The sequence below is a fragment of the Euleptes europaea genome, chromosome 4 (genome assembly GCF_029931775.1).
Source record: "Euleptes europaea isolate rEulEur1 chromosome 4, rEulEur1.hap1, whole genome shotgun sequence".
Lineage (NCBI taxonomy): Eukaryota > Metazoa > Chordata > Lepidosauria > Squamata > Sphaerodactylidae > Euleptes > Euleptes europaea.
The window spans coordinates 15,725,821-15,747,977 of record NC_079315.1 but is presented as its reverse complement, the minus strand read 5'-3'; the positions used below and the strand labels follow the sequence as shown (position 1 = coordinate 15,747,977).

Here is a 22,157-nt window from a genome sequence, read left to right as displayed (position 1 = left end):
ACGGTGGTTGTGAGGATGAAATGGAGGCGAGGAAAACATTGTAAGCCGCTTTGTGTCCCCACTGGGGGAAAAGACAGGGTATAGATAAAGTAAATAATAGTTTGGAAGGAGATTAAACTAACATGAGTCTTCCTTAAACCAGAAAGGTACCATGGTTGAAAGTTGACGGGAAACCCATGCCCTATGGTTGTGATTATCTGGGGAGGCCCAAAGGCACATGCTCAAACTATTATTCTTTTTTCCCATTGCTTATCATGATTTATTTATTTTATTGAGTTACATTTAGATTTATATTCCACCCACCCACTACAGCGGGGCTCGGGGCAAGTCACAGCAAGTCAAATATACATATACAAATATACATCAGGTCCCTAGCCCTTATGTTAAAAACAAACGCTAGACCTGAGGCCTGACTCAGTTTAAACCAGAGGGGGTGGGGGAAAGATGTGTTTATATTTGCCTTAAATTCTCCCACATCTTTTTGGTCTGAAGGTGATGTCACAGATAAGTTGTACAGGAAAAACTGAGTTTTGCTGTGAAGTTAGCTTGTCGCTCTACTGGATGGCTGCTAGCACTGACTTGTTTGCTGCACCCACTGTTTTCTTTTGCATTATTTTTGCTTACACAACCAGACAGCTTATGTCTAAAAGTAGTGGCCGGGATCCAAAGAATGACTTGGGCACACCTGAGGGAGGGGCCGTGGCTCAGCGGTAGAGCATTTGCTTGGCATGCAGAAGGTCCCAGGTTCAATCCCTGGCATCTCCAGTTAAAGGGACCAGGCAGGTAGGTGATGGGAAAGGCCTCTGCCTGAGACCCTGGAGAGCCACTGCCGGTCTGAGTAGACAATACTGACTTCGATGGACCGGGGGTCTGATTCAGTATAAGGCAGCTTCGTGTGTGTGTGAGGGCTTTGCATATGCCTAGTGACTTTTAAAATATATTTATTTATTTGATTTATAACCTGCTCTCTTCCCGGCCAAAACCAGGCTCAGAGGCTAAAAGTCTTATTCGTAAATACATCATTTCATAAAACTCCATAAAACATAACACAATTGTGTGTGTGTTAAGTGCCGTCAAGTGGCTTCCGATTCATAGCGACCCTATGAATCAATGTCTTCCAAAACTTCCTATCCTTAACAGCCTTGTTCAGATCTTGCAAACTGAGGGCCGGGGCTCCCTTTATAGAGTCCGTCCATCTCTTGTTGGGTCTTCCTCTTTTCCTGCTGCCTTATGCAGAGTCAATTTTGATTCTCGCTCAAAGCTCTTTTTAAAAAATGCGACCTTTAAAATGCCTATTCACAGTCTCAATGCAAAAGGAGAAATTCCACCCCCCCCCGCTCGCCTGCTCCTTCTCTCTGCATAGCCATTGGTCATTTGCACAGCTAAGCCGCGTTTGTGATTTTTCATGGTTCCTTCACTGAATGCTTGGGGGTGGCGGAGCAAATACAAAAGGTCGCGTTAAAGGGGCTCTTAAGAAATGTGAAGCAGGTATGCGCCGGCTTCGCAGTCACTTCCTGAATGACGGTTTAGCGGGGCACTTCAGCCTGGAACGCGCCACTAATTACCAAGCATAAATGGCCCATGAGTCCAACACCAGGCTAAAAAAACCATGCATAGAGTAAAGAATAGGCAACCCCTGTGTGTGTTATTTGCTGTCAAGTTGCTTCCGACTTATGGCCACGCTACGAATTAACTGAATGGAAGAATAAGTTAACAGAATATGCAACTACGACTAAACTACCTTTGATACATAATAGACTTATGTCAGAATTTCAATAAAAATGAATATTTTCTTTAATTATGTTGCTAACAATTAAGAATAGAATTAAATTAAAAACAGAATAAAAACGATTTAGGTTATGTATGGATTTCCAATAAATATATTACTGGATATGAAGACTTTATAGAGCATTGTAATTTAGAGGCTGATTATTGAGATGTAATTTCAAAAGAAAAACCAAAGGTAAGCTCCATGTAAACTGTAGCATGATGATTATGTACGTTTGTGTGTTGTTATTTTATGTTGGTTCACAAAAGAGATTAAACTTTAACAAAAAACAATGTCCTATTATTAACAGCTTTGCTCAGGTCTTGCAGATTGGACAAGGCGCCTCAGACATTCACAAAATCTGTTCCAGCATAAGATTTCATGAGTCAGAATTTATTTCATCAGACGCATGTAGTGCATATCCATTAGGCAGATGCATTTGTATTAAAGGGAAACCACAAAAGGGTGGAGGGAGGAGAGAGATTACAAAGAGAGGCCGGTTTTAAGAGCCAGTCAGAAGAGTAACCAGTCCACTCAGAGTAGTAAGACCTACTCCCAGCTGAATAGGCAGAACTGCTTTGCAGCCTTGAATATAAGTCTGCCGGCCTAATAGGTGTACACCCTGACCCGGATGGCGCAGGCTAGCCTGATCTTGCCAGATCTCAGTAGCTAAGCAGGGTCAGTCCGGCAACGGCAAACCACCTCTGTTCGTCTCTTGCCTTGAAAATCCTATTGGGGTTGCCGTAAGTCGGCTGCGACTTGACGGCACTTTACACACACCCAATAGGCACCCCCGTGGCGCAGAGTGGTAAGCCGGTTTCAGGTAGCCGGCTCAAGGTTGACTCAGCCTTCCATCCTTCCGAGGTCAGTAAAATGAGTGCCTGCCTTGCTGGGATGAAGTGTAGATGACTGGGGAAGGCAATGGCAAATCACCCCATAAACAAATTTCAGTACCTTTATTGGCATACCATCGAGCAGTCGATCAAATAAAACCAACCCTCTAAACATTATCACCCCATAAACATAGTCTGCCTAGTAAACGTTGGGATGTGACGTCACCCCATGGGTCAGTAATGACCCGGTGTTTGCGCAGGGGACTGCCTTTACCTTTTAATAGGTGTACACTTTGTGCATCTGATGAAATAAATGCTGGCTCACGACAGCTTACGCGGGAGTAAGTTTTTGTCAAGCCTCTAAGGCAGGGCCGGATAACTCATAAATGTCACTTGGTTGGGCTGGGCCATGTGTACCATAAAATTTAATGCCAGGTACAGGAGGTACAAACTTTATTGAAGACACAGACATAGCCAGTTAATGATGTTATTTTTTACTTTAAAATACAGACATGCTTAAAACACTCTTATTGTGTTATCTTGTATTTAACCGTCTTTGATCCTTGACACCTCGGGATTAGGGGGGTTCCTGCTATGGCTGACTTACGGGCCAGAAAAGAGCTCTCAAGGGGCTGGATCTGGCCCCCGAGCCGCGTGTTTGACACCCCTGCTCGAAGGTGTCACTGGACTTCTGTTTTATTTTGCAGCTGTAGACTCAGACGTAGCCAAAAGAAAAGAAAAACCTGGATGTCTGAGGAAACTCTTAAAATTGCCAGAGATAGACGAGACGCAAAAGTAGAAGGTGACAGAAATAGAATCAAAAGTCTAAGTGCTACGTTCCAGCGACTCGCACGTAGAGACAAAGAGACCTATTATAATAACCAGTGTAAAGAAATAGAAGAGAACAACAAAAAAGGAAGAACGAGATCTGTTCCACAAGATCCAAGAAATCAAAGGGAAATTTAAAGCACAGTTAGGCATGCTGAAAGATCAGCAAAGAAACACATTAACTGAACAGGACAAAATAAAGAAAAGGTGGGAACAATACACTGAAGAACTATACAGAAGTCTATACAGAAGACATTAATTTCTCATGCAAGTAAAGTGATGCTCAAAATCTTACAGCAAAGGCTGTTACCATTTATGGAACGAGAAATGCCTGATCAAGCTGGTTTCAGAAAAGGAAGAGGCACTAGAGATCATATTGCAAATATACGCTGGTTACTGGAGCATACAAGAGAATTTCAGAAGAAAATCAGCTCGTGTCTCAGATTACAGCAAAGCTTTTGACTGTGTGGATCATGAAAAGCTATGGCTGGTTTTAAAGGAAATGGGTGTGCCACTACATCTGATCGTTTTGATGCGCAACCTGTACTCTGGACAAGAGGCCACAGTTAGAACAGAATATGGAGAAACGGAATGGTGTCAGCCCTTGGCCCACAGAACCAGAAATCACCACAAAGTCATATAGAGTCCAAACAGATGGCTTTTACTGATCAAATAGGCATACAGTGCAAACGAATAAAATGACAGCTATGAAAGGCTCACTAGCTGGGAGATATTATAAGGCAGGAAAGGCGGGAGATTACACGCATGAATACAGTTTCCCAGGAGCTGAGTTCCCAGGCCTAGGTATGCGACCTTGGGGGGCAGACAATACAGCACAGAGACAGAGGCAATAACGAAACCGAGATAGCAGCCTGACATTCTGCTCCCTTCAAGGCCCCCTCCCAGTTCGCAAGGGGGCTGGCCTGTCCGGGTAAGCAATGTGAAAGGCGTCGACGAGGTCGGGGGCGGAGACATCCCGTGCGCGCACCCATTCGTCATAGGCAGGGGGGAAATGTTTCCAACGAACTAGATATTGCAGATTGCCATGGTGAATACGGGAGTCGAGGATCTTGGAGACTTCGAAGTGTTCTTCCCCCCCCACCATGATGGGTTGCGCAGGCGGTGGGTCCGGATGCCACCGTGGAGAAGCAATATGGGGTTTGAGGAGGCTTATGTGGAAAACAGGATGCACACGCCTCAAGGATTTGGGGAGAGCCAGTTCCACTGTGACAGGGTTTATGACCCGAGTAATGGGGAAAGGGCCAATGAATTTGGCGCTGAGCTTATGGCACGGTTGGGTGGAACGGAGATTTTTGGTGGAAAGGTAAACCAAAGCACCCACTTGCAGGTCACCCCCGGGGGAGCGATGTTTGTCAGCTTGCGCTTTGTATTTACGTTTGGCCCGGTCGAGGTTGCTAACGAGCCAGGGCCAAGTGGTACGGAGGGCGTGTGCCCAGGAGGCAATGTCGGGGTTCCCCTCCCCCTCTACATCATCTGTAGGAGCGATGGGACTGAAATCTTGTCCATATACAGCAAAAAACGGGCTAAAACCTGTGGATTGATGCATGGCATTATTGTAGGCATATTCTGCTAAAGGTAACAGTTCCACCCAGTTATCCTGGTGGTAGTTAACATAACAACGCAAATAACATTCAAGTACAGCATTGACACGTTCAGTTTGACCATCAGTTTGAGGATGGTATGCACTAGACAATCCCTGTTCCACCCCCACCAACTTGAGGAAAGCTTTCCAAAACTTAGAAACGAAACCACTTCCGCGGTCACAAATTATTTTACGCGGAAACGAATGTAAACGAAAGATATGCGTCACGAAGAGGCGGGCCAGTTTTTGAGCAGAGGGGATCCCTGCGCATGGAATCAAATGTATTTGCTTAGAAAACAAATCAGTAACAACCCACAACACAGTTTTACCCCCACTGAGAGGGAGATCAGTCATGAAGTCCATAGCGATCACTTCCCAAGGTCTGCTGGGCGTTTCAAGAGGTTGTAGCAGTCCCGGGTGTTTGCCCTGCGATCGTTTCGCAGCGGCACAAACGGGACAGCTGCGGATGAAGGAGTCAATGTCGGAACGCATTCCCCCCCACCAGAACTGTCTGCGCAATAAGTGAAGGGTCTTCAGAAACCCAAAGTGCCCAGCTGTTTTGGCTCCATGAGCTAAATGTAAAACGTCCTTCCGGAGAGCTTTGGGTACATACAATTTTGAGTCTTTGTACCAGGACCCCCCTTGTTCCAAAACACCAGGAGGTAGGGTATGAGCGGAACGTTCTAAAAGGCACTGGTCCCGAAGGACAGTTAAAAAGGATTCGGAGATGGGGATTTTGGAGGGAGCCCCCCCGTCGGTCTGAGAAACAGTTATAGGGTTAGTGCTTACGTGCGGCGGCGCGCAGACTGCAGGCGGCTGAGCGGTCGGAGGGGTAGGAGGGGCGGGAACTCCGGTCTGTTGCGGTGGCGGCTGGGCAGCCGGTTGGGCTGGCGGAGCTTGCGAGTTAGGGAAGGTGTGCTGATGCTGGGATCGGGTTTGCACAGCCAGCATAGGTAGGGCTCCACGTTGCATAGGGGTGAACAGAGAGTTGGTGGGTCTTTCGAGTTTTACCGGATATTGTGGTAAACGGGAGAGGGCATCCGCGAGAACGTTCTGCTTCCCAGGGACGTGCTTCAGGGTGAAACGGAACTGAGCAAAGAACTCCGCCCACCATTGTTGTTTCGCCGATAGCTTATGGGACCCCGTGAGGGCAGCTAGATTTTTGTGATCGGTCCAAACTTCAAAGGGTACTTTAGACCCTTCCAAGAATTGCCGCCATAAAGTTAGTGCATGATGAACCGCAGAGGCCTCTTTCTCCCAGATGGGCCAGTTTAGTTGGGCGTGCGCAAATTTTTTTGAAAAGTAAGCGCAAGGGTGAAGAAGACCGTCCGGTCCTTGCTGGAGGAGAGCCCCTCCCATGGCTACATCGGAAGCATCGACTTGCACAATGAACATTTGATTTGGGTCTGGGTGCCGTAGCACCGGCTCCGAAGTGAAGAGGCGTTTGAGGGCCAGAAAGGCGGCTTGGCATTGCTCAGTCCATAGGATTTTTGCGGAGGGCAAGGTAGCCGAGCTTATTTTTCCCTTAGTTTTCAGCAGGTCTGTAATGGGTAGAGCCACTTGGGCGAAGTTAGGGATGAATCCCCGATAGAAGTTTGCAAATCCCAGAAATTGCTGTACTTGCTTACGGTTGGTGGGGGGAGTCCAATCGAGGACGGCTTGGACTTTGGCGGGGTCCATGCGAAGACCTTGATGGGAGATGATGTATCCCAAAAACGTGAGTTTGCTTTGGTGAAATTCACACTTAGCTAGTTTAGCGAACAGTTGATGGTTACGCAGGCGTTGAAGAACTTCTCTGACCAGAGTCACATGCTCGTCCATAGTTTTCGAATAAATGAGAATGTCATCTAAGTAGACCACCACCCCACGATATAGAAGGTCATGTAGGATTTCATTGATGAGTTGCATGAAGACCCCCGGGGCCCCCTTTAATCCGAATGGCATTACAAGGAATTCATACATTCCGAAACAGCTAGAGAAGGCAGTGAGGTGTTCATCTCCTTCGCGGATACGGACTCGGTAGTAGGCTTCCACCAAGTCTAATTTAGAGAACACACGGCCTTCCTGTAATTGTCCCAAAATATCCGATATTAATGGGATAGGATAGGCGTTGGTCTGGGTAACCGCATTGAGCTTTCTGAAGTCAATGCACAGGCGAAGGTCGCCCTCTTTTTTCCGGACGAAAAACGCGGGGGCCGAGTTTGGGGCATTCGAAGGGCGAATGAACCCTCTGGCGAGGTTTTTGTCCAAAAAGTCCCGGAGGACAGTGCGCTCGGAAGCGCTCATAGGGTAAATCTTACTTTTGGTTAATGTGCAGTCCTTTACTACTTCAATCGCACAGTCTGAGGCTCGGTGGGGGGGTAAGGCATCACATTCCCTAAGGTTGAAGACATCTTCAAAGTCCCGGTATACAGCGGGTAGAGCTGGTGGTACTGGGGCAGTAGAGGTTAATGCTGGAACGGGCGGAAATGGCAGAGCAAAGTTTTGCCGATGCTGGTCGCAGGTGGGACTAGCGAAAGAGATAGTGTTTGTTTCCCAATCAATACTGGGACTATGTCCTTTAATCCAGTTAATTCCCAAGACCACTTCAAATCGGATAGGAGCTATAGTGAAGTCTATTTGTTCCCAGTGGGAACCAATTCCCATTGCCACCCCTATGGTGCGGTGATCAACTGGACCCCCCTGGAATTGGCTCCCGTCCATTTGAGCAAATTGGACGGGGGCGGGTAAAGCCTCTGAGTCGGCTTTGAGTGCAGCAAACGTGGCTTCGCTTATGAGAGTGCGACAGCAACCGGAGTCAATTAGTGCTTTGACGGGGATTTGTGGACCTCCGTTAAGTTGTTGTAAAACTGCATCCACGTAGACGGTGGAGTCCACTTCTTTGATTTTGGTAGGAGCATTCGGTTTGATAGGAAGATCCTGAGAGGTCTGTGGAGATGCTCCATTCACCACAGACCGGAGCCGTTTTTTGACAAGTCGAGGGGAGATTCCAGGTTTAAGGCTGGAGACATCCAAGGATTTTCCTCATCCGAAGAGGGAAAGCTGTCCCCCAATGGGGCACTTGTAATCCGAGACCCGGCGGGGTCGTTGGAAGCAGGCAGGGAGGCTGGGTCCCCGGCATGGAGTGCAGAGGGTGTGGGCCTTCCCGGAGCTGCGCTGCGGGTGGCCGCGGTGCCTCTGCGTGGTGGACGACCTCGGGCGCGGGTTGTCGTGCTGGGACGAAATAATTCCTGGCGGCGTGGGCAAACGGCTGCAAAGTGGCCCATTTCTCCGCATGTAAGACAGGCACCCCTCTGAAATCGGGCTTCACGTTCCTGGAGCGGACGTGGGGGATTTCGTGGGACGAGCAGTGGTGCCTTGGGTTGAGGCTTTTGGGTGCCCTTCTCCTTGTGCTTTTGACGGACGAGAGAAATAAAGCGGCGGCGGCTTTCCACTTCCTCGGCTAATAGGATCCAGCCTTCGAGGGTATCGGGATCGCCCCGCATGTAAGACCAGTTCAGAATGTCAGGATGCAAGGCTTCCCTGAAATGATGGATTAGGGTGGTCTCGGGCCAACCTACAATTTTACTTGCCAGTCGCTGAAATTCATCGGCAAATTCCCGAACTGTAGCAGAGCCTTGTTTTAATTGTAAGAGTTCCGTTTTGGCTCTTTCCCCCAGGAAGGGGTCCTCAAACCTCCTTCTCAGGGCAGTCATGAAGTTGTTGAGGGAACGAATCGCACGAGAGCGGGTGTCAAACTGGAGGACCATCCAGTCAGCCGCTTTGCCTGTCAGGAGGGAAGCTACGTACCGCACCCGGCTATCTTCCGTGGGGAAAAGTTGACCTTGTTCTCGCATATAACTGTCCACTTGATGCAAGAAACAAGGCAAAGTCTCAAGAGATCCGTCATACGTAGTCCTCAATTTGAGTTGCTTCCAAGGGCCGGGCGCGGGTTGACCCGGTTGCACGGGTGGCCCGGGCGGAGGAGCAACAGGAGCTCCAGGAGGCAAGGGTGGAGCAGGCACATTAGCGGGTGGTTGTACGGGTACCCCCGGACCCGGTATCGGAACGGGCTGTCTCAGAGCTATCAGGGTTTGTTGTAATTGCCTGTTCTCTTGAAGCATAAGTTCCATTACTTCCTGGAGTTGATCAACACGGTCGGAGAGCTCCCGATTCTGGGCTCGTAAAAGATGAACCTCCTCACTTGGGCCACCAGTAAGATGAGGCTTACTGGTTCGGAAGCTCGTGGCCCATTGAGAGCTATCCCCATATAAATCCTCGTCTTCAGACTCATCTGAGTCTCGACGTCGGTCCGCCAAACGGCGTGCGCGTTGGGTCGCACGCGACGGGACAAACGCCGGGGAAAAAGTCAGACCTGATAGTCCCAGTACATAGTCCTTGGGGCGCGTGTCCACGTTCGCCTGATTCCTAATCCTTGCTGCAGCCGCCCTGGCTGCTTCCGCCGCCTCTCTCTCTCTTGCGACCCTAGCCGCTTCGGCGGCTTGCTGATCCGCAAGAACTTTGGCATTCTCAAGTCTTAGGGCAGCCTCTGCCGTAATGCGCGGCAAAAGTTCTGTCTCGAGGAGCAAGAGTATGGGGTCAGGTTCCCCGCCCAGCAGAGGTTGTACTCGAACCGCCAGTGCGGATGCCTCGGCTCCAAACGTCGGGGTCAAAACTTGAGCCAAGGTGGCTACCGGGGTGTCCTTTGTACATTCCACAAGGAGAAGAGCGGTGCTAATAGCGACTCGCTTGGCCTCAGCTTGGCAGCTGGCCGCATCCGGGATCAGGGAAAAACCCTCCGGCGGGGCTCCCGCCATGGTAGAAAGAGTTTGTCGAGAAATAAGATTATCCAAAAGTCCAGTTAATATTTGTAAATCCTCAGTCGCCAATCGGGCATCGTCCAGTAATTGATCCAAGTCCTGAAGATCTAAACGAGCATCAGTATCCTCCGATGTTAACATCCAGAGACGTCCTGTAAGAGATTGCCACTGCGCCTGTACCAGTCCCCTCAAGCGGCAAACCTCTCGGGTCGTCCGGAAAAGTTCAGCGATTAAGTCTTGTAACAGAGTAGGGTCCTCTGAGAAGGGCTCCAGGGTAGTAGATCACCTGGAGAGCTGCACAGCTCCCATCCAAGTGGCAGGCGAACCCCCCTGGGCTCCAGCCTGGCTAGGAGAACGGTGAAGATGAGTGATAGCTGTCATAATGTCAGCCCTTGGCCCACAGAACCAGAAATCACCACAAAGTCATATAGAGTCCAAACAGATGGCTTTTACTGATCAAATAGGCATACAGTGCAAACGAATAAAATGACAGCTATGAAAGGCTCACTAGCTGGGAGATATTATAAGGCAGGAAAGGCGGGAGATTACACGCATGAATACAGTTTCCCAGGAGCTGAGTTCCCAGGCCTAGGTATGCGACCTTGGGGGGCAGACAATACAGCACAGAGACAGAGGCAATAACGAAACCGAGATAGCAGCCTGACATGGTTTCCAATTGGCAAAGGTGTCAGACAAGGATGTATTTTATCTCCCTATCTCTTCAATCTATATGCAGAACATATAATTAGGAAAGCTGGATTAGAGTTAGATGAAGGTGAAAATTGGAGGGAGGAACATTAATAATTTGAGATATGCTGATGACACTACATTATTGGCAGAAAATAGTGAAGATTTGAAATGACTACTGCTGAAAGTTAAAAGAGAAAGTGCCAAAGCAGGACTATAGCTGAACATCAAGAAAACAAAAGTAATGACTACAGGAGAATTATACAACTTTAAGGTTGACAATGAGGAAATTGAAACTGTTCAAGACTTTCTATTCTTTGGCTCCACCATCAACCAAAAGGGAGACTGCAGCCAAGAAATCAGAAAGAGATTGAGACTGGGAAGGGCAGCCATGAAGGAGCTAGAAAAGATTTTGAAGTGTAAGGATGTGTCACTGGCCACCAAGACTAGATTAATTCATTCCATCGTATTCCCTATTACTATGTATGGGTGTGAAAGCTGGACAGTGAAGAAAGCTGATAGGAAGAAAATAGATTCCTTTGAAATGTGGTGTTGGAGGAGAGTGTTATGGATTCCGTGGACTGGCAAAAAAACAAATCAGTGGGTTCTAGATCAAATCAAGCCTGAACTGACCCTAGAAGCTAAAATGACTAAACTGAGGCTATCGTATTTTGGTCACATCCTGAGATGACAAGAGTCACTGGAAAAGACAGTCATGCTAGGAAAAGTTGAGGACAGCAGGAAAAGAGGAAGACCCAACAAGAGATGGATTGACTCAATGAAGGAAGCCACAGCCTTCAATTTGCAAGATCTGAGCAAGGCTGTCAAAGGTAGGACATTTTGGAGGACTTTCATTCATAGGGTCGCCATGAGTCGGAAGCGGCTTGTCAAGGCGGAGGAGAGGATTCTGACTAGCTTGTAAAAGGTATCCATGCCTGTGCAAAGACTGAAGCCCTGAATCAGTCTGCAAGATTGAGTTTGACAGGGTCATGGAGATGAAGATATTTCTACGAGATAAGATTGAGAAGACTTAAGTTCAAATAGCCAGAAAGAAAGAAAAGAGTTCTGGAGAGATTTTGGAATTGTTTAGGATTTCTTACTTTTTATACCTTTTTTAAAAAAAACCAAATGGTGCATTTCTCTTGCCGGGAAACAGCACAAGGAAGTTAGCCTTGTAAGATGATGCAATGGGAAGAGGGGATTTTTTTAGAGCGACTGGGTTGAACAAGTCAGTGTCGTCACAAAATGAGAAATGCCACTTGTTGAGCAAGGAAGACAGGCGAGAGTGTGGTTAAGAGCGGTGGTTTGGAGCGGTGGACTCTAATCTGGAGAACCGGGTTTGTTTCCCCCACTCCTACACAGGAAGCCAGCTGGGTCACCTTGGGCTAGTCACAGCTCTCTTAGAGCTCTCTCAGCCTCACCTCCCTCACAGGGTGTCTGATGTGGGGAGGGGAAGGGAAGGTGATTGTAAGCTGGTTTGATTCTTCCTTAAGTGGTAGAGAAAGTCGGTATATAAAAAGCTGGACAATGAAGAAAGCTGACAGAAAAAAGTAGATTCCTTTGAAATGTGGTGTTGGAGGAGAGTGTTATGGATACGGTGGACTGCCAAAAAAAACAAATCGGTTAGGTTATGGATCAAATCAAGCCTGAACTGACCCTAGAAGCTGAAATGACTAAACTGAGGCTGTCGTATTTTGGTCACATTATGAGAAGACAAGAGTCACTGGAAAATACAATAATGCTAGGGCAGCAGGAAAAGAGGAAGACACAACGAGATGGATCGACTCAATAAAGGAAACCACGACTCTCAATTTGAAAGACCTGAGCAAGGCTGTTAATGATAGAACGTTTGGGGGGACATTGATTCATAGGGTCGCCATGAGTCAGAAGCAACTTGACGGCACTTCACACACACACGCACACACACACACACACACACACACACACACACACACACACACACACACACACACACAGTTTATGCCCACTTCCTGATTTCATCCCAATTTCTTCATTATGTGTTGTTTTCTGCCCTTTGGACGACTACAGAGAGGCTTGCATGGAGCTCCCAAAGAAAGCTCCATCCAAGCGCTGACATCTGGCCTAGCTTAACAACAAGGCTATTAAAAAGAGCCCTGCTGGATCAGCTCAAAGATCCATGTGTCTAGCATCCTGGTTCCAGTAGTTCTGTTTAGTTGCCAGGGCTCATAGCCATTGATAGATAGTTCCTCCACAAATGTGTCCAGTCCCCTTTTCAAGACATCTAAGCTAGTGGCCAACCTTACATCAAGGCAGTGAATTCTATAAATTGTGCCTTGAGTGAAGATTTTTTTTTTTTGGTCTGAATTCCAATGGAAAGGGAGAAGTTTTCTCTCCCTGCTTTCTTCACACGATGCATTATTTAATAACTTCTATTTTATGCCCTCCCCCTTGTAGTGATGGTGTGATCTAGTGCTAGTAAAACCAGTTCTCAACACAGTTTCACAGGGCCGAGGACAAGGTTGCGGAGCAGGGATTGGCTAGTTGTCGGATCTTGCAGACGCTCAGAGAACAGAAAGATTAAGCCTCATCCTTCTGATATCTCAGTGTATGCAGGTGAATAGCTGCTCTTCGTTCCTCAGAAGAAACCAAAGCGCAACACTTGAAAATTTCTGCATGTGGAGAGGGCAGTGTTATGGCCTCAGTCCAAATCCCTCCCCTCGGCCACTACTTTTGGAGGCTTAAAGACTTCAGGAGCTCTTATCACAGATTCCTTGCATGCCTTATAGTTTGTCTCTTAATAGTACTGGCTTTTGACACTCTTCCATTTATTTTTATTTTCTAGGTGAATGTTGGATGTGTACCTAAAAAGGTAAAAAAAAAAGAACTTTAAAATGCTGTGTGTTTTATAAAGAGGGGAGATTCTTGGTTGAAGGAGTGAAAATTCAGCGTGGGTACTTGTTAGAGTAGGACATGGTGCAATATTGGGACTACTGCTTTAAGGTCAAGTCCCAGAGACTCCCAGGAAAGGAGAGGCTCGGGTCTTTTGACCATTACTGGAGGAGGTTAGATATAGGGAGGGGCAGTTGTGCCTTTTCAGTTAGTTGTATTCCAATAAACCCAGTTCTGGTGACCACTGATGCCTCGATTACTTTTTAGAGAACCATCGGTAAGACTGTCCAGTCCTAGTCCGAACAGTTTGTGACCCACCATGCTAGACTCAGCCTACCAGCCAAATAAGGCAATCCCAGAAGGGGCTCGGTAGACCTGGCTTCTGCAGCCTGCCTGGGACGGCAGAGTACCATGCCAAGTGCTGGGCAGGCGAATAGCATTTGTCTTAGTGGGTCACAAATGGAGCAGCTTATCTCAGTCACTGCCCCCCAAACAGGTCCCTGCAAGCATTTCTCTGCCCCCCCACTCCCCAAACACCTGCTGTATTGTATAATACAATAATTCATAGAATCATAGAGTTGGAAGGGACCACGAGGGTCATCTGGTCCAACCCCCTGCTCAATGCAGGAAATTCACAACTACCTCCCCTCCACACCCCCAGTGACTCCTACTCCACACCCAGAAGATAGCAACCACAAAAAATCCCTCCAGGATCCCTGGCCAATCTGGCCTGGAGGAGAATTGCTTCCTGACCCCAAGGTGGCGATCGGCACTACCCTGGGCATGCAAGAAAGAGCCATGAGAGCCAAACACTGATGCAAACCTTCCTGCCCTCCTGTATTGGCAGTGTTCTATTTCCCCCCGTTAATTTTTATGCTGTTCTGGGTGTTTCCTCCAAAAGGTGATGTGGAATACAGCTGTCCACACCGAATTCATCCATGACCATGCAGATTATGGCTTCCAAGTAGCCAATGTGAAATTTAACTGGCGGTAAGTCCGAGGTTACGCTCTGAAATTCTACCTGTGTTGGTAAGCGAGTGCCGTCAGTTGGTTAACCGTCCTAGCAGCCCTTGTGCTGGGGTAATAAATACAGCGTTCTTCTCTTGGTGTTATAACTTCTGTCCTTTTGTGGTTGTGTGTATGATACACTGGTGCCCCGAGTGTCTTGCTTGTGTTTGAAGGGTCTCACTTTGACAGTGCAAGGTATTCAAAAGTTTATTCTGCATTTGCAGCCCTGTAAAAAGTTTAAAATGTTTTATGGGAAGCCACCTCTGGTTACAGATCTCTTTGATTGGAAGGGTCTGAAATAAAAATCAAGGGTTGGATACAGACTGAATTGGCAGTTTCCACCAATTCTCCCTTCCTGCTAGTACAGACTTCCCTCATGTTGTTCCTGATACACCAAGAGCAGCATTTTGAGGACATTCCAAGCTGCAGTGGGAAAGGGAGGCAGGAAAGTTCCATTCTGCTGATGGGAGATTTAGCCCTATTAGTCTGAAAGCCAGTTAAGTGGCAGTAATAAGCCCCGTGGCGCAGGATGGTAAGCTGTAGTACTGCAGTCCAAGCTCCGCTCACAACCTGAGTTCGATCCCGATGGAAGTCTGTTTCAGGTAGCCGGCTCAAGCCTTCCATCCTTCCGAGGTCGGTAAAATGAGTACCCAGCTTGCTGGGGGTAAAGTGTAGATGATTGGAGAAGGCAACAGCAAACCACCCTGGATACATAGTCTGCCTAGTAAATGTTGGGATGTGACGTCATCCCATGGCTCAGGAATGACCCGGTGCTTGCACAGGCGACTACCTTTACCTTTTAAGTGGCAGTAACGGTGAAGAGCCTCTTCACGGTTCATTTGATTACACAGAAAGGAGACCCATACAACTCGCAGGGGAGTGGAATTTGGTTCCCACCCTTTTGCTCCATCTTCTTTCCCTCCTGGCTCTGCCTCCCCCCCCATCACAGTCTTCATACTGGCCTATTCTTTCTCTCCCCCCACTGACAGTCTTTCACTTTAATGGTGAAGTAAATTACCACTGAAATCTCATGAGACTACCTCACAAGATCTTGGCAGCCATTTTAGGTTGCCTAGGCAACTGCAGGCATTGGTGATCTGTACTGTGGTTGCCTAGGCAATCCAAAATGGCTGTTGAGATTACTCGTAGTCTTGCAACATTTCATCACTTTAACCATTTTACGCTTATTTTTCCCCACCACCACCCCTTTTTAATGTCACGTTTCAGATCTTTCCACAAACCTGGGAATTCCCTAGCTTACAGAAATACCTTCCCAACCCATACGTGGCCCCATTGTGCAGATTTTTTGATCCACATCCGTGGGACCAGGTTTGGAATTAAGTATAAGATAGGGTTTTCCTTGATGACAGTGGAGCTTCCCACAGCTAACATGTAAAATTCTTCATTTCTTAACAGTGTGCGAGCTCCAGGGACTCACAGCCAGTTAGGACTCCCTAGCATGTATACAGAAGCATTTAGGGAACATGGCACTCTCATTTGTGCTTTGGTGGGGGTTTTTTTGCTGCAGGAAACACCAGTGTGGCTGCAGCAATCAAACTGTTTGCTACAGAGGTTGGGTGGCTGTACCTACTCCTTTTGGAGAATCTGCCAGGAGCAGGAGATGGCAGGAGATGAGGAAAAGAAGATCCAGATGCAGGGCTTTCTCTTTCCTTTGTTCTCTTACCTGCTGCTGTTCTGCAGCTAGCAGGTGGGCAGTGAGTGATCAGGGGTCCTCATTTGCTACCTTGCTACACCAGCGTGGTGTGGTTTGGAGCGGTGTGATTTAATCTGGTGAACCGGGATGGTTTCCCCACTCCTACACATGAAGTCAGTTGGGTGACGTTGAAGTAGTCACAGCTTTCTTAGAGCTCTCTCAGCCCCACCTGCCTCACAGGGTGTCTGTTGAGGGGAGAGGAAAGGAAGGTGATTGTAAGCCAGTTTAATTCTCCCTTCAGTGGTAGAGAAAGTCAGCATATAAAAACCAAGTCTTCTTCTCTGATGTCACTGGAGAATTTGTTTCCCAGAAGGAAGAGGGAAAGAACATGCAGCCCCCCACCCCAGTAGCTGAAGTAGTAAAAGAAGAAGAGTTGGTTTTTATATATTGCTTTTCTCTACCTTTAAGGAGTCTCAAAGCGGCGTACAATCACCTTCCCTTCCCCTTCCCACAACAGACACATTGTGAGGTAGGTGAGGCTGAGAGAGTTCTGTGAGAACTGTGACTAGCCCAAGGTCACCCAGCAGGCTTCATGTGAAAGAAGAGAAGAAGAGTTGGTTTTTATATGCCGACTTTCTCTACCACTTAAGGCAGAATCAAACCAGCTTAACAATCACCTCCCCTTCCCCTCCCCACAGCAGACACCTTGTGAGGTAGGTGGGGCTGAGAGAGTCCTGGGAGAACTGTGACTAGCCCAAGGTAACCCAGCAGGCTTCATGTGGAAGAAGAGAAGAAGAGTTGGTTTTTTATATGCTGACTTTCTCTACCACTTAAGGCAGAATCAAACCAGCTTACAATCACCTTCCCCTCCCCACAGCAAACAACCTGTGAGGTAGGTGGGGCAGAGAGAGCGTGACTGGCCCAAGGTCACCCAGCTGGCTTCGCAAGGTCACCCAGCTGGTTTCGTGTGTAGGAGTGGGGAATCAAACCCGGTTCTCCGGATCAGACTCCACCCCTCCAAACCACCGCTCTTAACCACTATGCCATGCTGGGGGACTGGGGAATCAAGCCTGGTTCTCCAGATTCAAGTCCACTGATCTTAACCATTACACCACACTGGCTGTCGGTAGTGCATAATCTATTGGCTTCATTGTTACACGATAGACGTGAGCACTGAGAAAACAGCTCCGGGTGCGTTTCTGGCTCTCTTAAAAAGACCCCGTTTACACAAATGTGACCGCCCATAGCCTCAGATTTCAATCCATTGTGAATGACGTGAATGTATTCAAAGGGTATGATTCCTATGAAGTAAACATAACAGTAGGAACCCAGTGCCGTCTGATCACTATTGGCATGTTCACTGCCCGGAACCAAGCCGTTCAAATACGAGGCAAGGGAGCTGCTACAGCTGTAGATTTGCATCATTTGGAATGGTAGAGATACCTGATGCAATTTAGTACAATCTACTGGGAAGAAGTTCTGACATCACAGCAGCTCAGCCAATGGTAGTTGTTAGCCAGTACATTAAAGAAGTTTGCATCTAGTTAAAGAAAGAAAGATCTGTCTTCTGGTTTGACTGTGTTCTTCATAAACTTCTGTGTGCCTAGCCCATGGGGGTTGAGAAAGAGGCCCTGGTTTTCAACTATGGCCTCTCTAGTGCGAGAGAGAGAATTTAGTGACACCAAACTCACATTCTATTGCAGAGTAATTAAAGAAAAGCGTGATGCTTATGTGAAGCGGCTGAATGAGATCTATCAAAATAATTTGAACAAGGTTTGTAAACGTTCCTGTTTTGCTCCTCAGCCAGCCCTATGCCTCCAAAAACTCCTTCACTGCTATAACTGCGTAGGTTTCCTAACAGGAAAAAGAGTTCTCAGTTGGTTCATCTTATCCCTTTGAGACAAACTGACTTGTCACTGATAAAACATTTTGTTTATTTATTTGATTTATTTGATTTTTAGGCCGCTCTTTTCTGGCCCGGCCCGGCTCAGAGCGGCTCACAGCCTGTTAAGACACTCTAAAATCAAGCCCAATTCATAGGTGTAACAATAAAACCTATAAAACCCAGATGCCCGTTTCTATCACAGCAGCATATAAAATACATAATACCAGACCAACAAAAACAAACTTACTATTTGTGGGGAGATAGCAGAGGAGGGAGAAGGGGAGGCCAGTTAGATAGAAGACCATCCCTGCCCTCAACTATATTCCTGGTGGAACAGCTTAGTTTTACGGGCCCTGCAGAACTGTTTTAAGTCCCGCAGGGACTGAACCTCACTGAGTATAGCATTCCACCAGGCCCAAGGCCAGAGCTGGGAAGGCCCTGGTCGAGGACAACCAGATGCTTTTTGGGCCAAGGATCACCAAGAGATTTTCACCAGATGAGTGAAGTGCTCTTTGAGGGGGTATATTGGGAGAGGTGGTCCCACAGGTATGACCATTTAGGGCTTCAAAGGTGAATACCAAAACCTTAAACCTGATCTGGTACTCGAAGGAGACCCTGAAAGGACCCGTGCCGCTGCATTCTGGACCAGTTGAAGTTTCTAGAGCAGTCTTAAGGGCAGCCCTGTGTAGAGCAAGTTAACAGTAGTCTAACCTGGAGGTGACCGTTGTGTGGATCACCGTAGCTGAGTCGGGGGGAAAGGTAGGGCACCAAACAGTCTAATCTGGCAGAAATGGTAAAACGCCGCCCTGGCTGTGTTGGTGTTTAGGTTCACGAGCAAATAGTTTTTTTGCAAGTTGCTGTCTACCTGCATAGAATTTTAAATGTGGTTTGTAAAAAGACCTTCTGATACTGAACAGAAGGGCATCTTAGGCCTATCTGTACTGCAAACTTGTATCAGTTTTATATTGGTTTAAGGATCGTACTTTTCCTCTGAGAATCTTGGGAATTGGAGTTCACTAAAGGCGGTGGCAATTTTTAGTCCCCCAGCAGAATTATAGTTCCCAGGATTCCATTCCATTAAAGCCAGTTTCTGTCCATCATAGATAACGCACTTAAAGCTCATTCCTGAGCCTGGGGGCTGAATGGGCTTAGGAGGTGACCAGCCCTCTACGCTGGCGTCCGTGTCACTTGTGCCATGCAAACTGTCACGGACGCCGGCATAGTGCCACTTGCGGAGGCCCCCCAGGACTGGCGCGGCACTGTGGCCCATGGACAAGTGCTTCCGCCAGTGTCCTGGGAGGCGTTCCCGGGGTGTTCCGGGAGGCTGGGCTTCCGGTAGGCTACCTCCTAACCCCTTCCAGCCCAGGAACACCCCCCTCCAAAACAGCAATGCTGTGCCAGGTTCCCCCCCCCCCCATTTTTTAATTTAAATTTTTAAAATGGGGTTTTAAGCCTTGCGGTGGCCGGGAAACCTCTTTGAAGGCGCCACAGCAGTGCCTCGGCCACACTGTCCCTGGTTGCTGCAAGGCTCAGGAATGAGCTGTTAGACTGCAGCTTTCTGTTTTAGAAACCCCTTTCAGGGTTTGCTCCAGAAATACGTGGCAGCTCTGAGCGCCCCAGTCGGCTCAGTTATCTTCATATATCAGACAAACAGTAGATGAGGAGAAAGGGTTTGACACACAGCCACTTAACACTGTGAAGGCAAAGGGGTGACTAAAACGCCCTAGTCCACACTCTCTGTCTAGCTGGTATTTAATTCAGTTCACGTCTGTTAACGTTTTAATCTAAAATTGATTTTGCTAGGCTCATGTAGAAACCATTCATGGCGATGCGACGTTTACATCCGATCCCACACCCACGGTGGAGGTAGATGGTAAAAAATACACGGCGCCCCACATCCTGATAGCTACTGGTGGGCAGCCGGTGGTCCCCGATGAGAATGAGATCCCTGGTAAGTCTTCTTTTTTAAAAATTTATTCAATTAAATAAAGATCAACAAAAACATACAACAATCTTCATACTTTAAAATACAATATATATATGTAAACTTAAAAATTTAACAGATACAACTTATTCCAATATCCTCATTCATACTACCACACCAAAAACATGGTTTAGTCCTCTGTAAAATAGCTAGACTATCATCGCAGCACCCTGTCCTTTCTCACCCTTGATTATAAGATTTTCCATTTTATTTACAGCTCGTAACCATAGCTCACCTAGGCTCATTGTATCACCATTTTTCTGATGTGTTGTTAACTTTATTAATACATATATTTCTTTAACTTTAACCAACCCTTCCTCTATTTTTGGAGTCGTTTTTTTGTTTCCAGTGTCTGGCAAAGGTCATTCTAGCAAGCTGTTATCATGTGTAACCCCACACATCGTTTATCTTTAGTTCGGTTAGGGACTAAATTTAACAAGAGTATCTCAGGTTTACATGGAATGTCAATCTCCATTCCAACATCCTGGTAAGACTTCTAACGGTGCCGTTTTTGACCTGACTTGATAGCTAAGTTATGCTGCTCCTTAAGCATATTTTACAGGTCCTTGGGATTCCTTGGGCTTCTATTTTATTGTCTGTTTTGTCATCATTAAGCCCTATCAATTATGAGGTTATAAATAAAAGCAAAAAAACCCCAAACGAACAAACAAACCCAGAGCCCCTGCCCCAGGAAGCTTACAATTTAAATTTAATCGTTAGACAAGATGACAAAGGGACAGGGGGGAAGGAAGAGGCAAAGGCAATAAGCAGTGAATAGGAATGCCACTTTTATTGCACCCTTTGATCTGAAGGGGAAATTCCAAAACAGAAATTGGTTCAGACTGTGGCTGGATCCAAATATGAAACTCGGCAAATAATTACGAGGAGATGTATGGTTTATTGCACTATCAATAATATTTGCGCAGATAGGAGAGAAAGGGGGTGTTGCCCTGTAACGGGCCTGTAACCGGACCATTTCTCTCGCTAATTGCTACACATTCCAGCAATATAGGATTCTTTGACCTTAGGCAGATCATGAGAGGGAGGGCATCTTGGGCATTTTCTGGGCATGGAGTAGGGGTCACTGGGTGTGTGTGTGGGGGAGGTAGTTCTGAATTTCCTACGTTGTGCAGGGGGTTGGACCAGATGACCCTGGTGGTCCCTTCCAGCTCTGATTCTATGATTCTAAAGAGCAATACAAAATCTTTGGTTCGTAGACTTGGTAGGCCCTGCCTAGGCTATGAAACCTCACAATTCCTCTTCTGGTCTGAGTATTGTTTGGCCTGTGCATTGCCCTGTTTTTAAAATGTTGTAATTTGCCTTGAGTCTCAGCGAGGAAAGTGAGCTATAAATAAAGCAAATAAACCAACGATGTTACTTGTCCTTACGTTCAGTTACAGAGCAGGAACTCTGGAGGAGTTAAGCCAGGGGTCCCAACCTTTTTGAGCCTGTGGGAACCTTTGGAATTCTGACATCGGGGTGGTGGGCGTAGCCACGACATGACTGCTGTACAAGGTGGTGCCAACCATACAGAAGAATCCCAAGTGCAGGGAAGGAGTAATTTTAAAAGATGAAAGAGGAATGATTTGAATGGGGAGGAGTTGCCACTTTGTTTTCGGTTCCTTACTTCAACTGTCTTCCTGATTCAGGCAGGGGTCCTGCTAACTCCCCCAATGGCAGTGCATTTAACCTGGCCTTGGAGAAAAGCACTCTGTACTTGGGGACAGTTAAAAATTCACAATAAGCAGGCAGAATTTTTGGAATGGGGAGGCCCAGATGGTACAAGGAGCATACCCTGCGCGCTCTGCAGCCAGTGCTCCATTTGTCAAGTTGCAACACCCTAGATCTGTGTGTGTGTGTGTGTTAAGTGCTGTCAAGTCGCTTCCGACTCATGGCGACTCTAGATCTAGCACTTGTTAACAAGGGCTTGACAGTAACTTCCCAAATGCGCTGCCATATTGTTCCTAAAACTCCTGAATTGCTTTACAGGAGCCAGCTTGGGAATTACCAGCGACGGGTTCTTTGAACTTGAAGAACTGCCTAGGTAAGATGCAATCAATATGGACATGCTACTGCAGAGTATCCCAAACTTTTTGAGTTGTGGAGCACTTTTCAGGGGAGAAATTCATCACAGAGCACTAATTTTCACCTATCTCCTATATAGGGCTGATATGATAAGCGGCAGACGGCAAACTTTGGGTTTGGCAGAGTGAATGCTGACTTACCCTTTACAGTTG

At 47.2% G+C, this 22,157-nt stretch overlaps 1 protein-coding gene across 1 annotated transcript in view; it reads left to right on the top strand.

Moving 5' to 3' along the window:
* Positions 1–22,157, top strand: part of GSR (glutathione-disulfide reductase) — a 47,582-nt gene that overhangs the window by 5,310 nt on the left and 20,115 nt on the right. Inside the window, exons 2-6 of the mRNA XM_056848931.1 lie at positions 13,343–13,369; positions 14,291–14,379; positions 17,755–17,824; positions 19,740–19,887; positions 21,910–21,964. Of these exons, the coding sequence (XP_056704909.1) occupies positions 13,343–13,369; positions 14,291–14,379; positions 17,755–17,824; positions 19,740–19,887; positions 21,910–21,964 (389 nt within the window). The remainder of the gene's footprint in view (positions 1–13,342; positions 13,370–14,290; positions 14,380–17,754; positions 17,825–19,739; positions 19,888–21,909; positions 21,965–22,157) is intronic.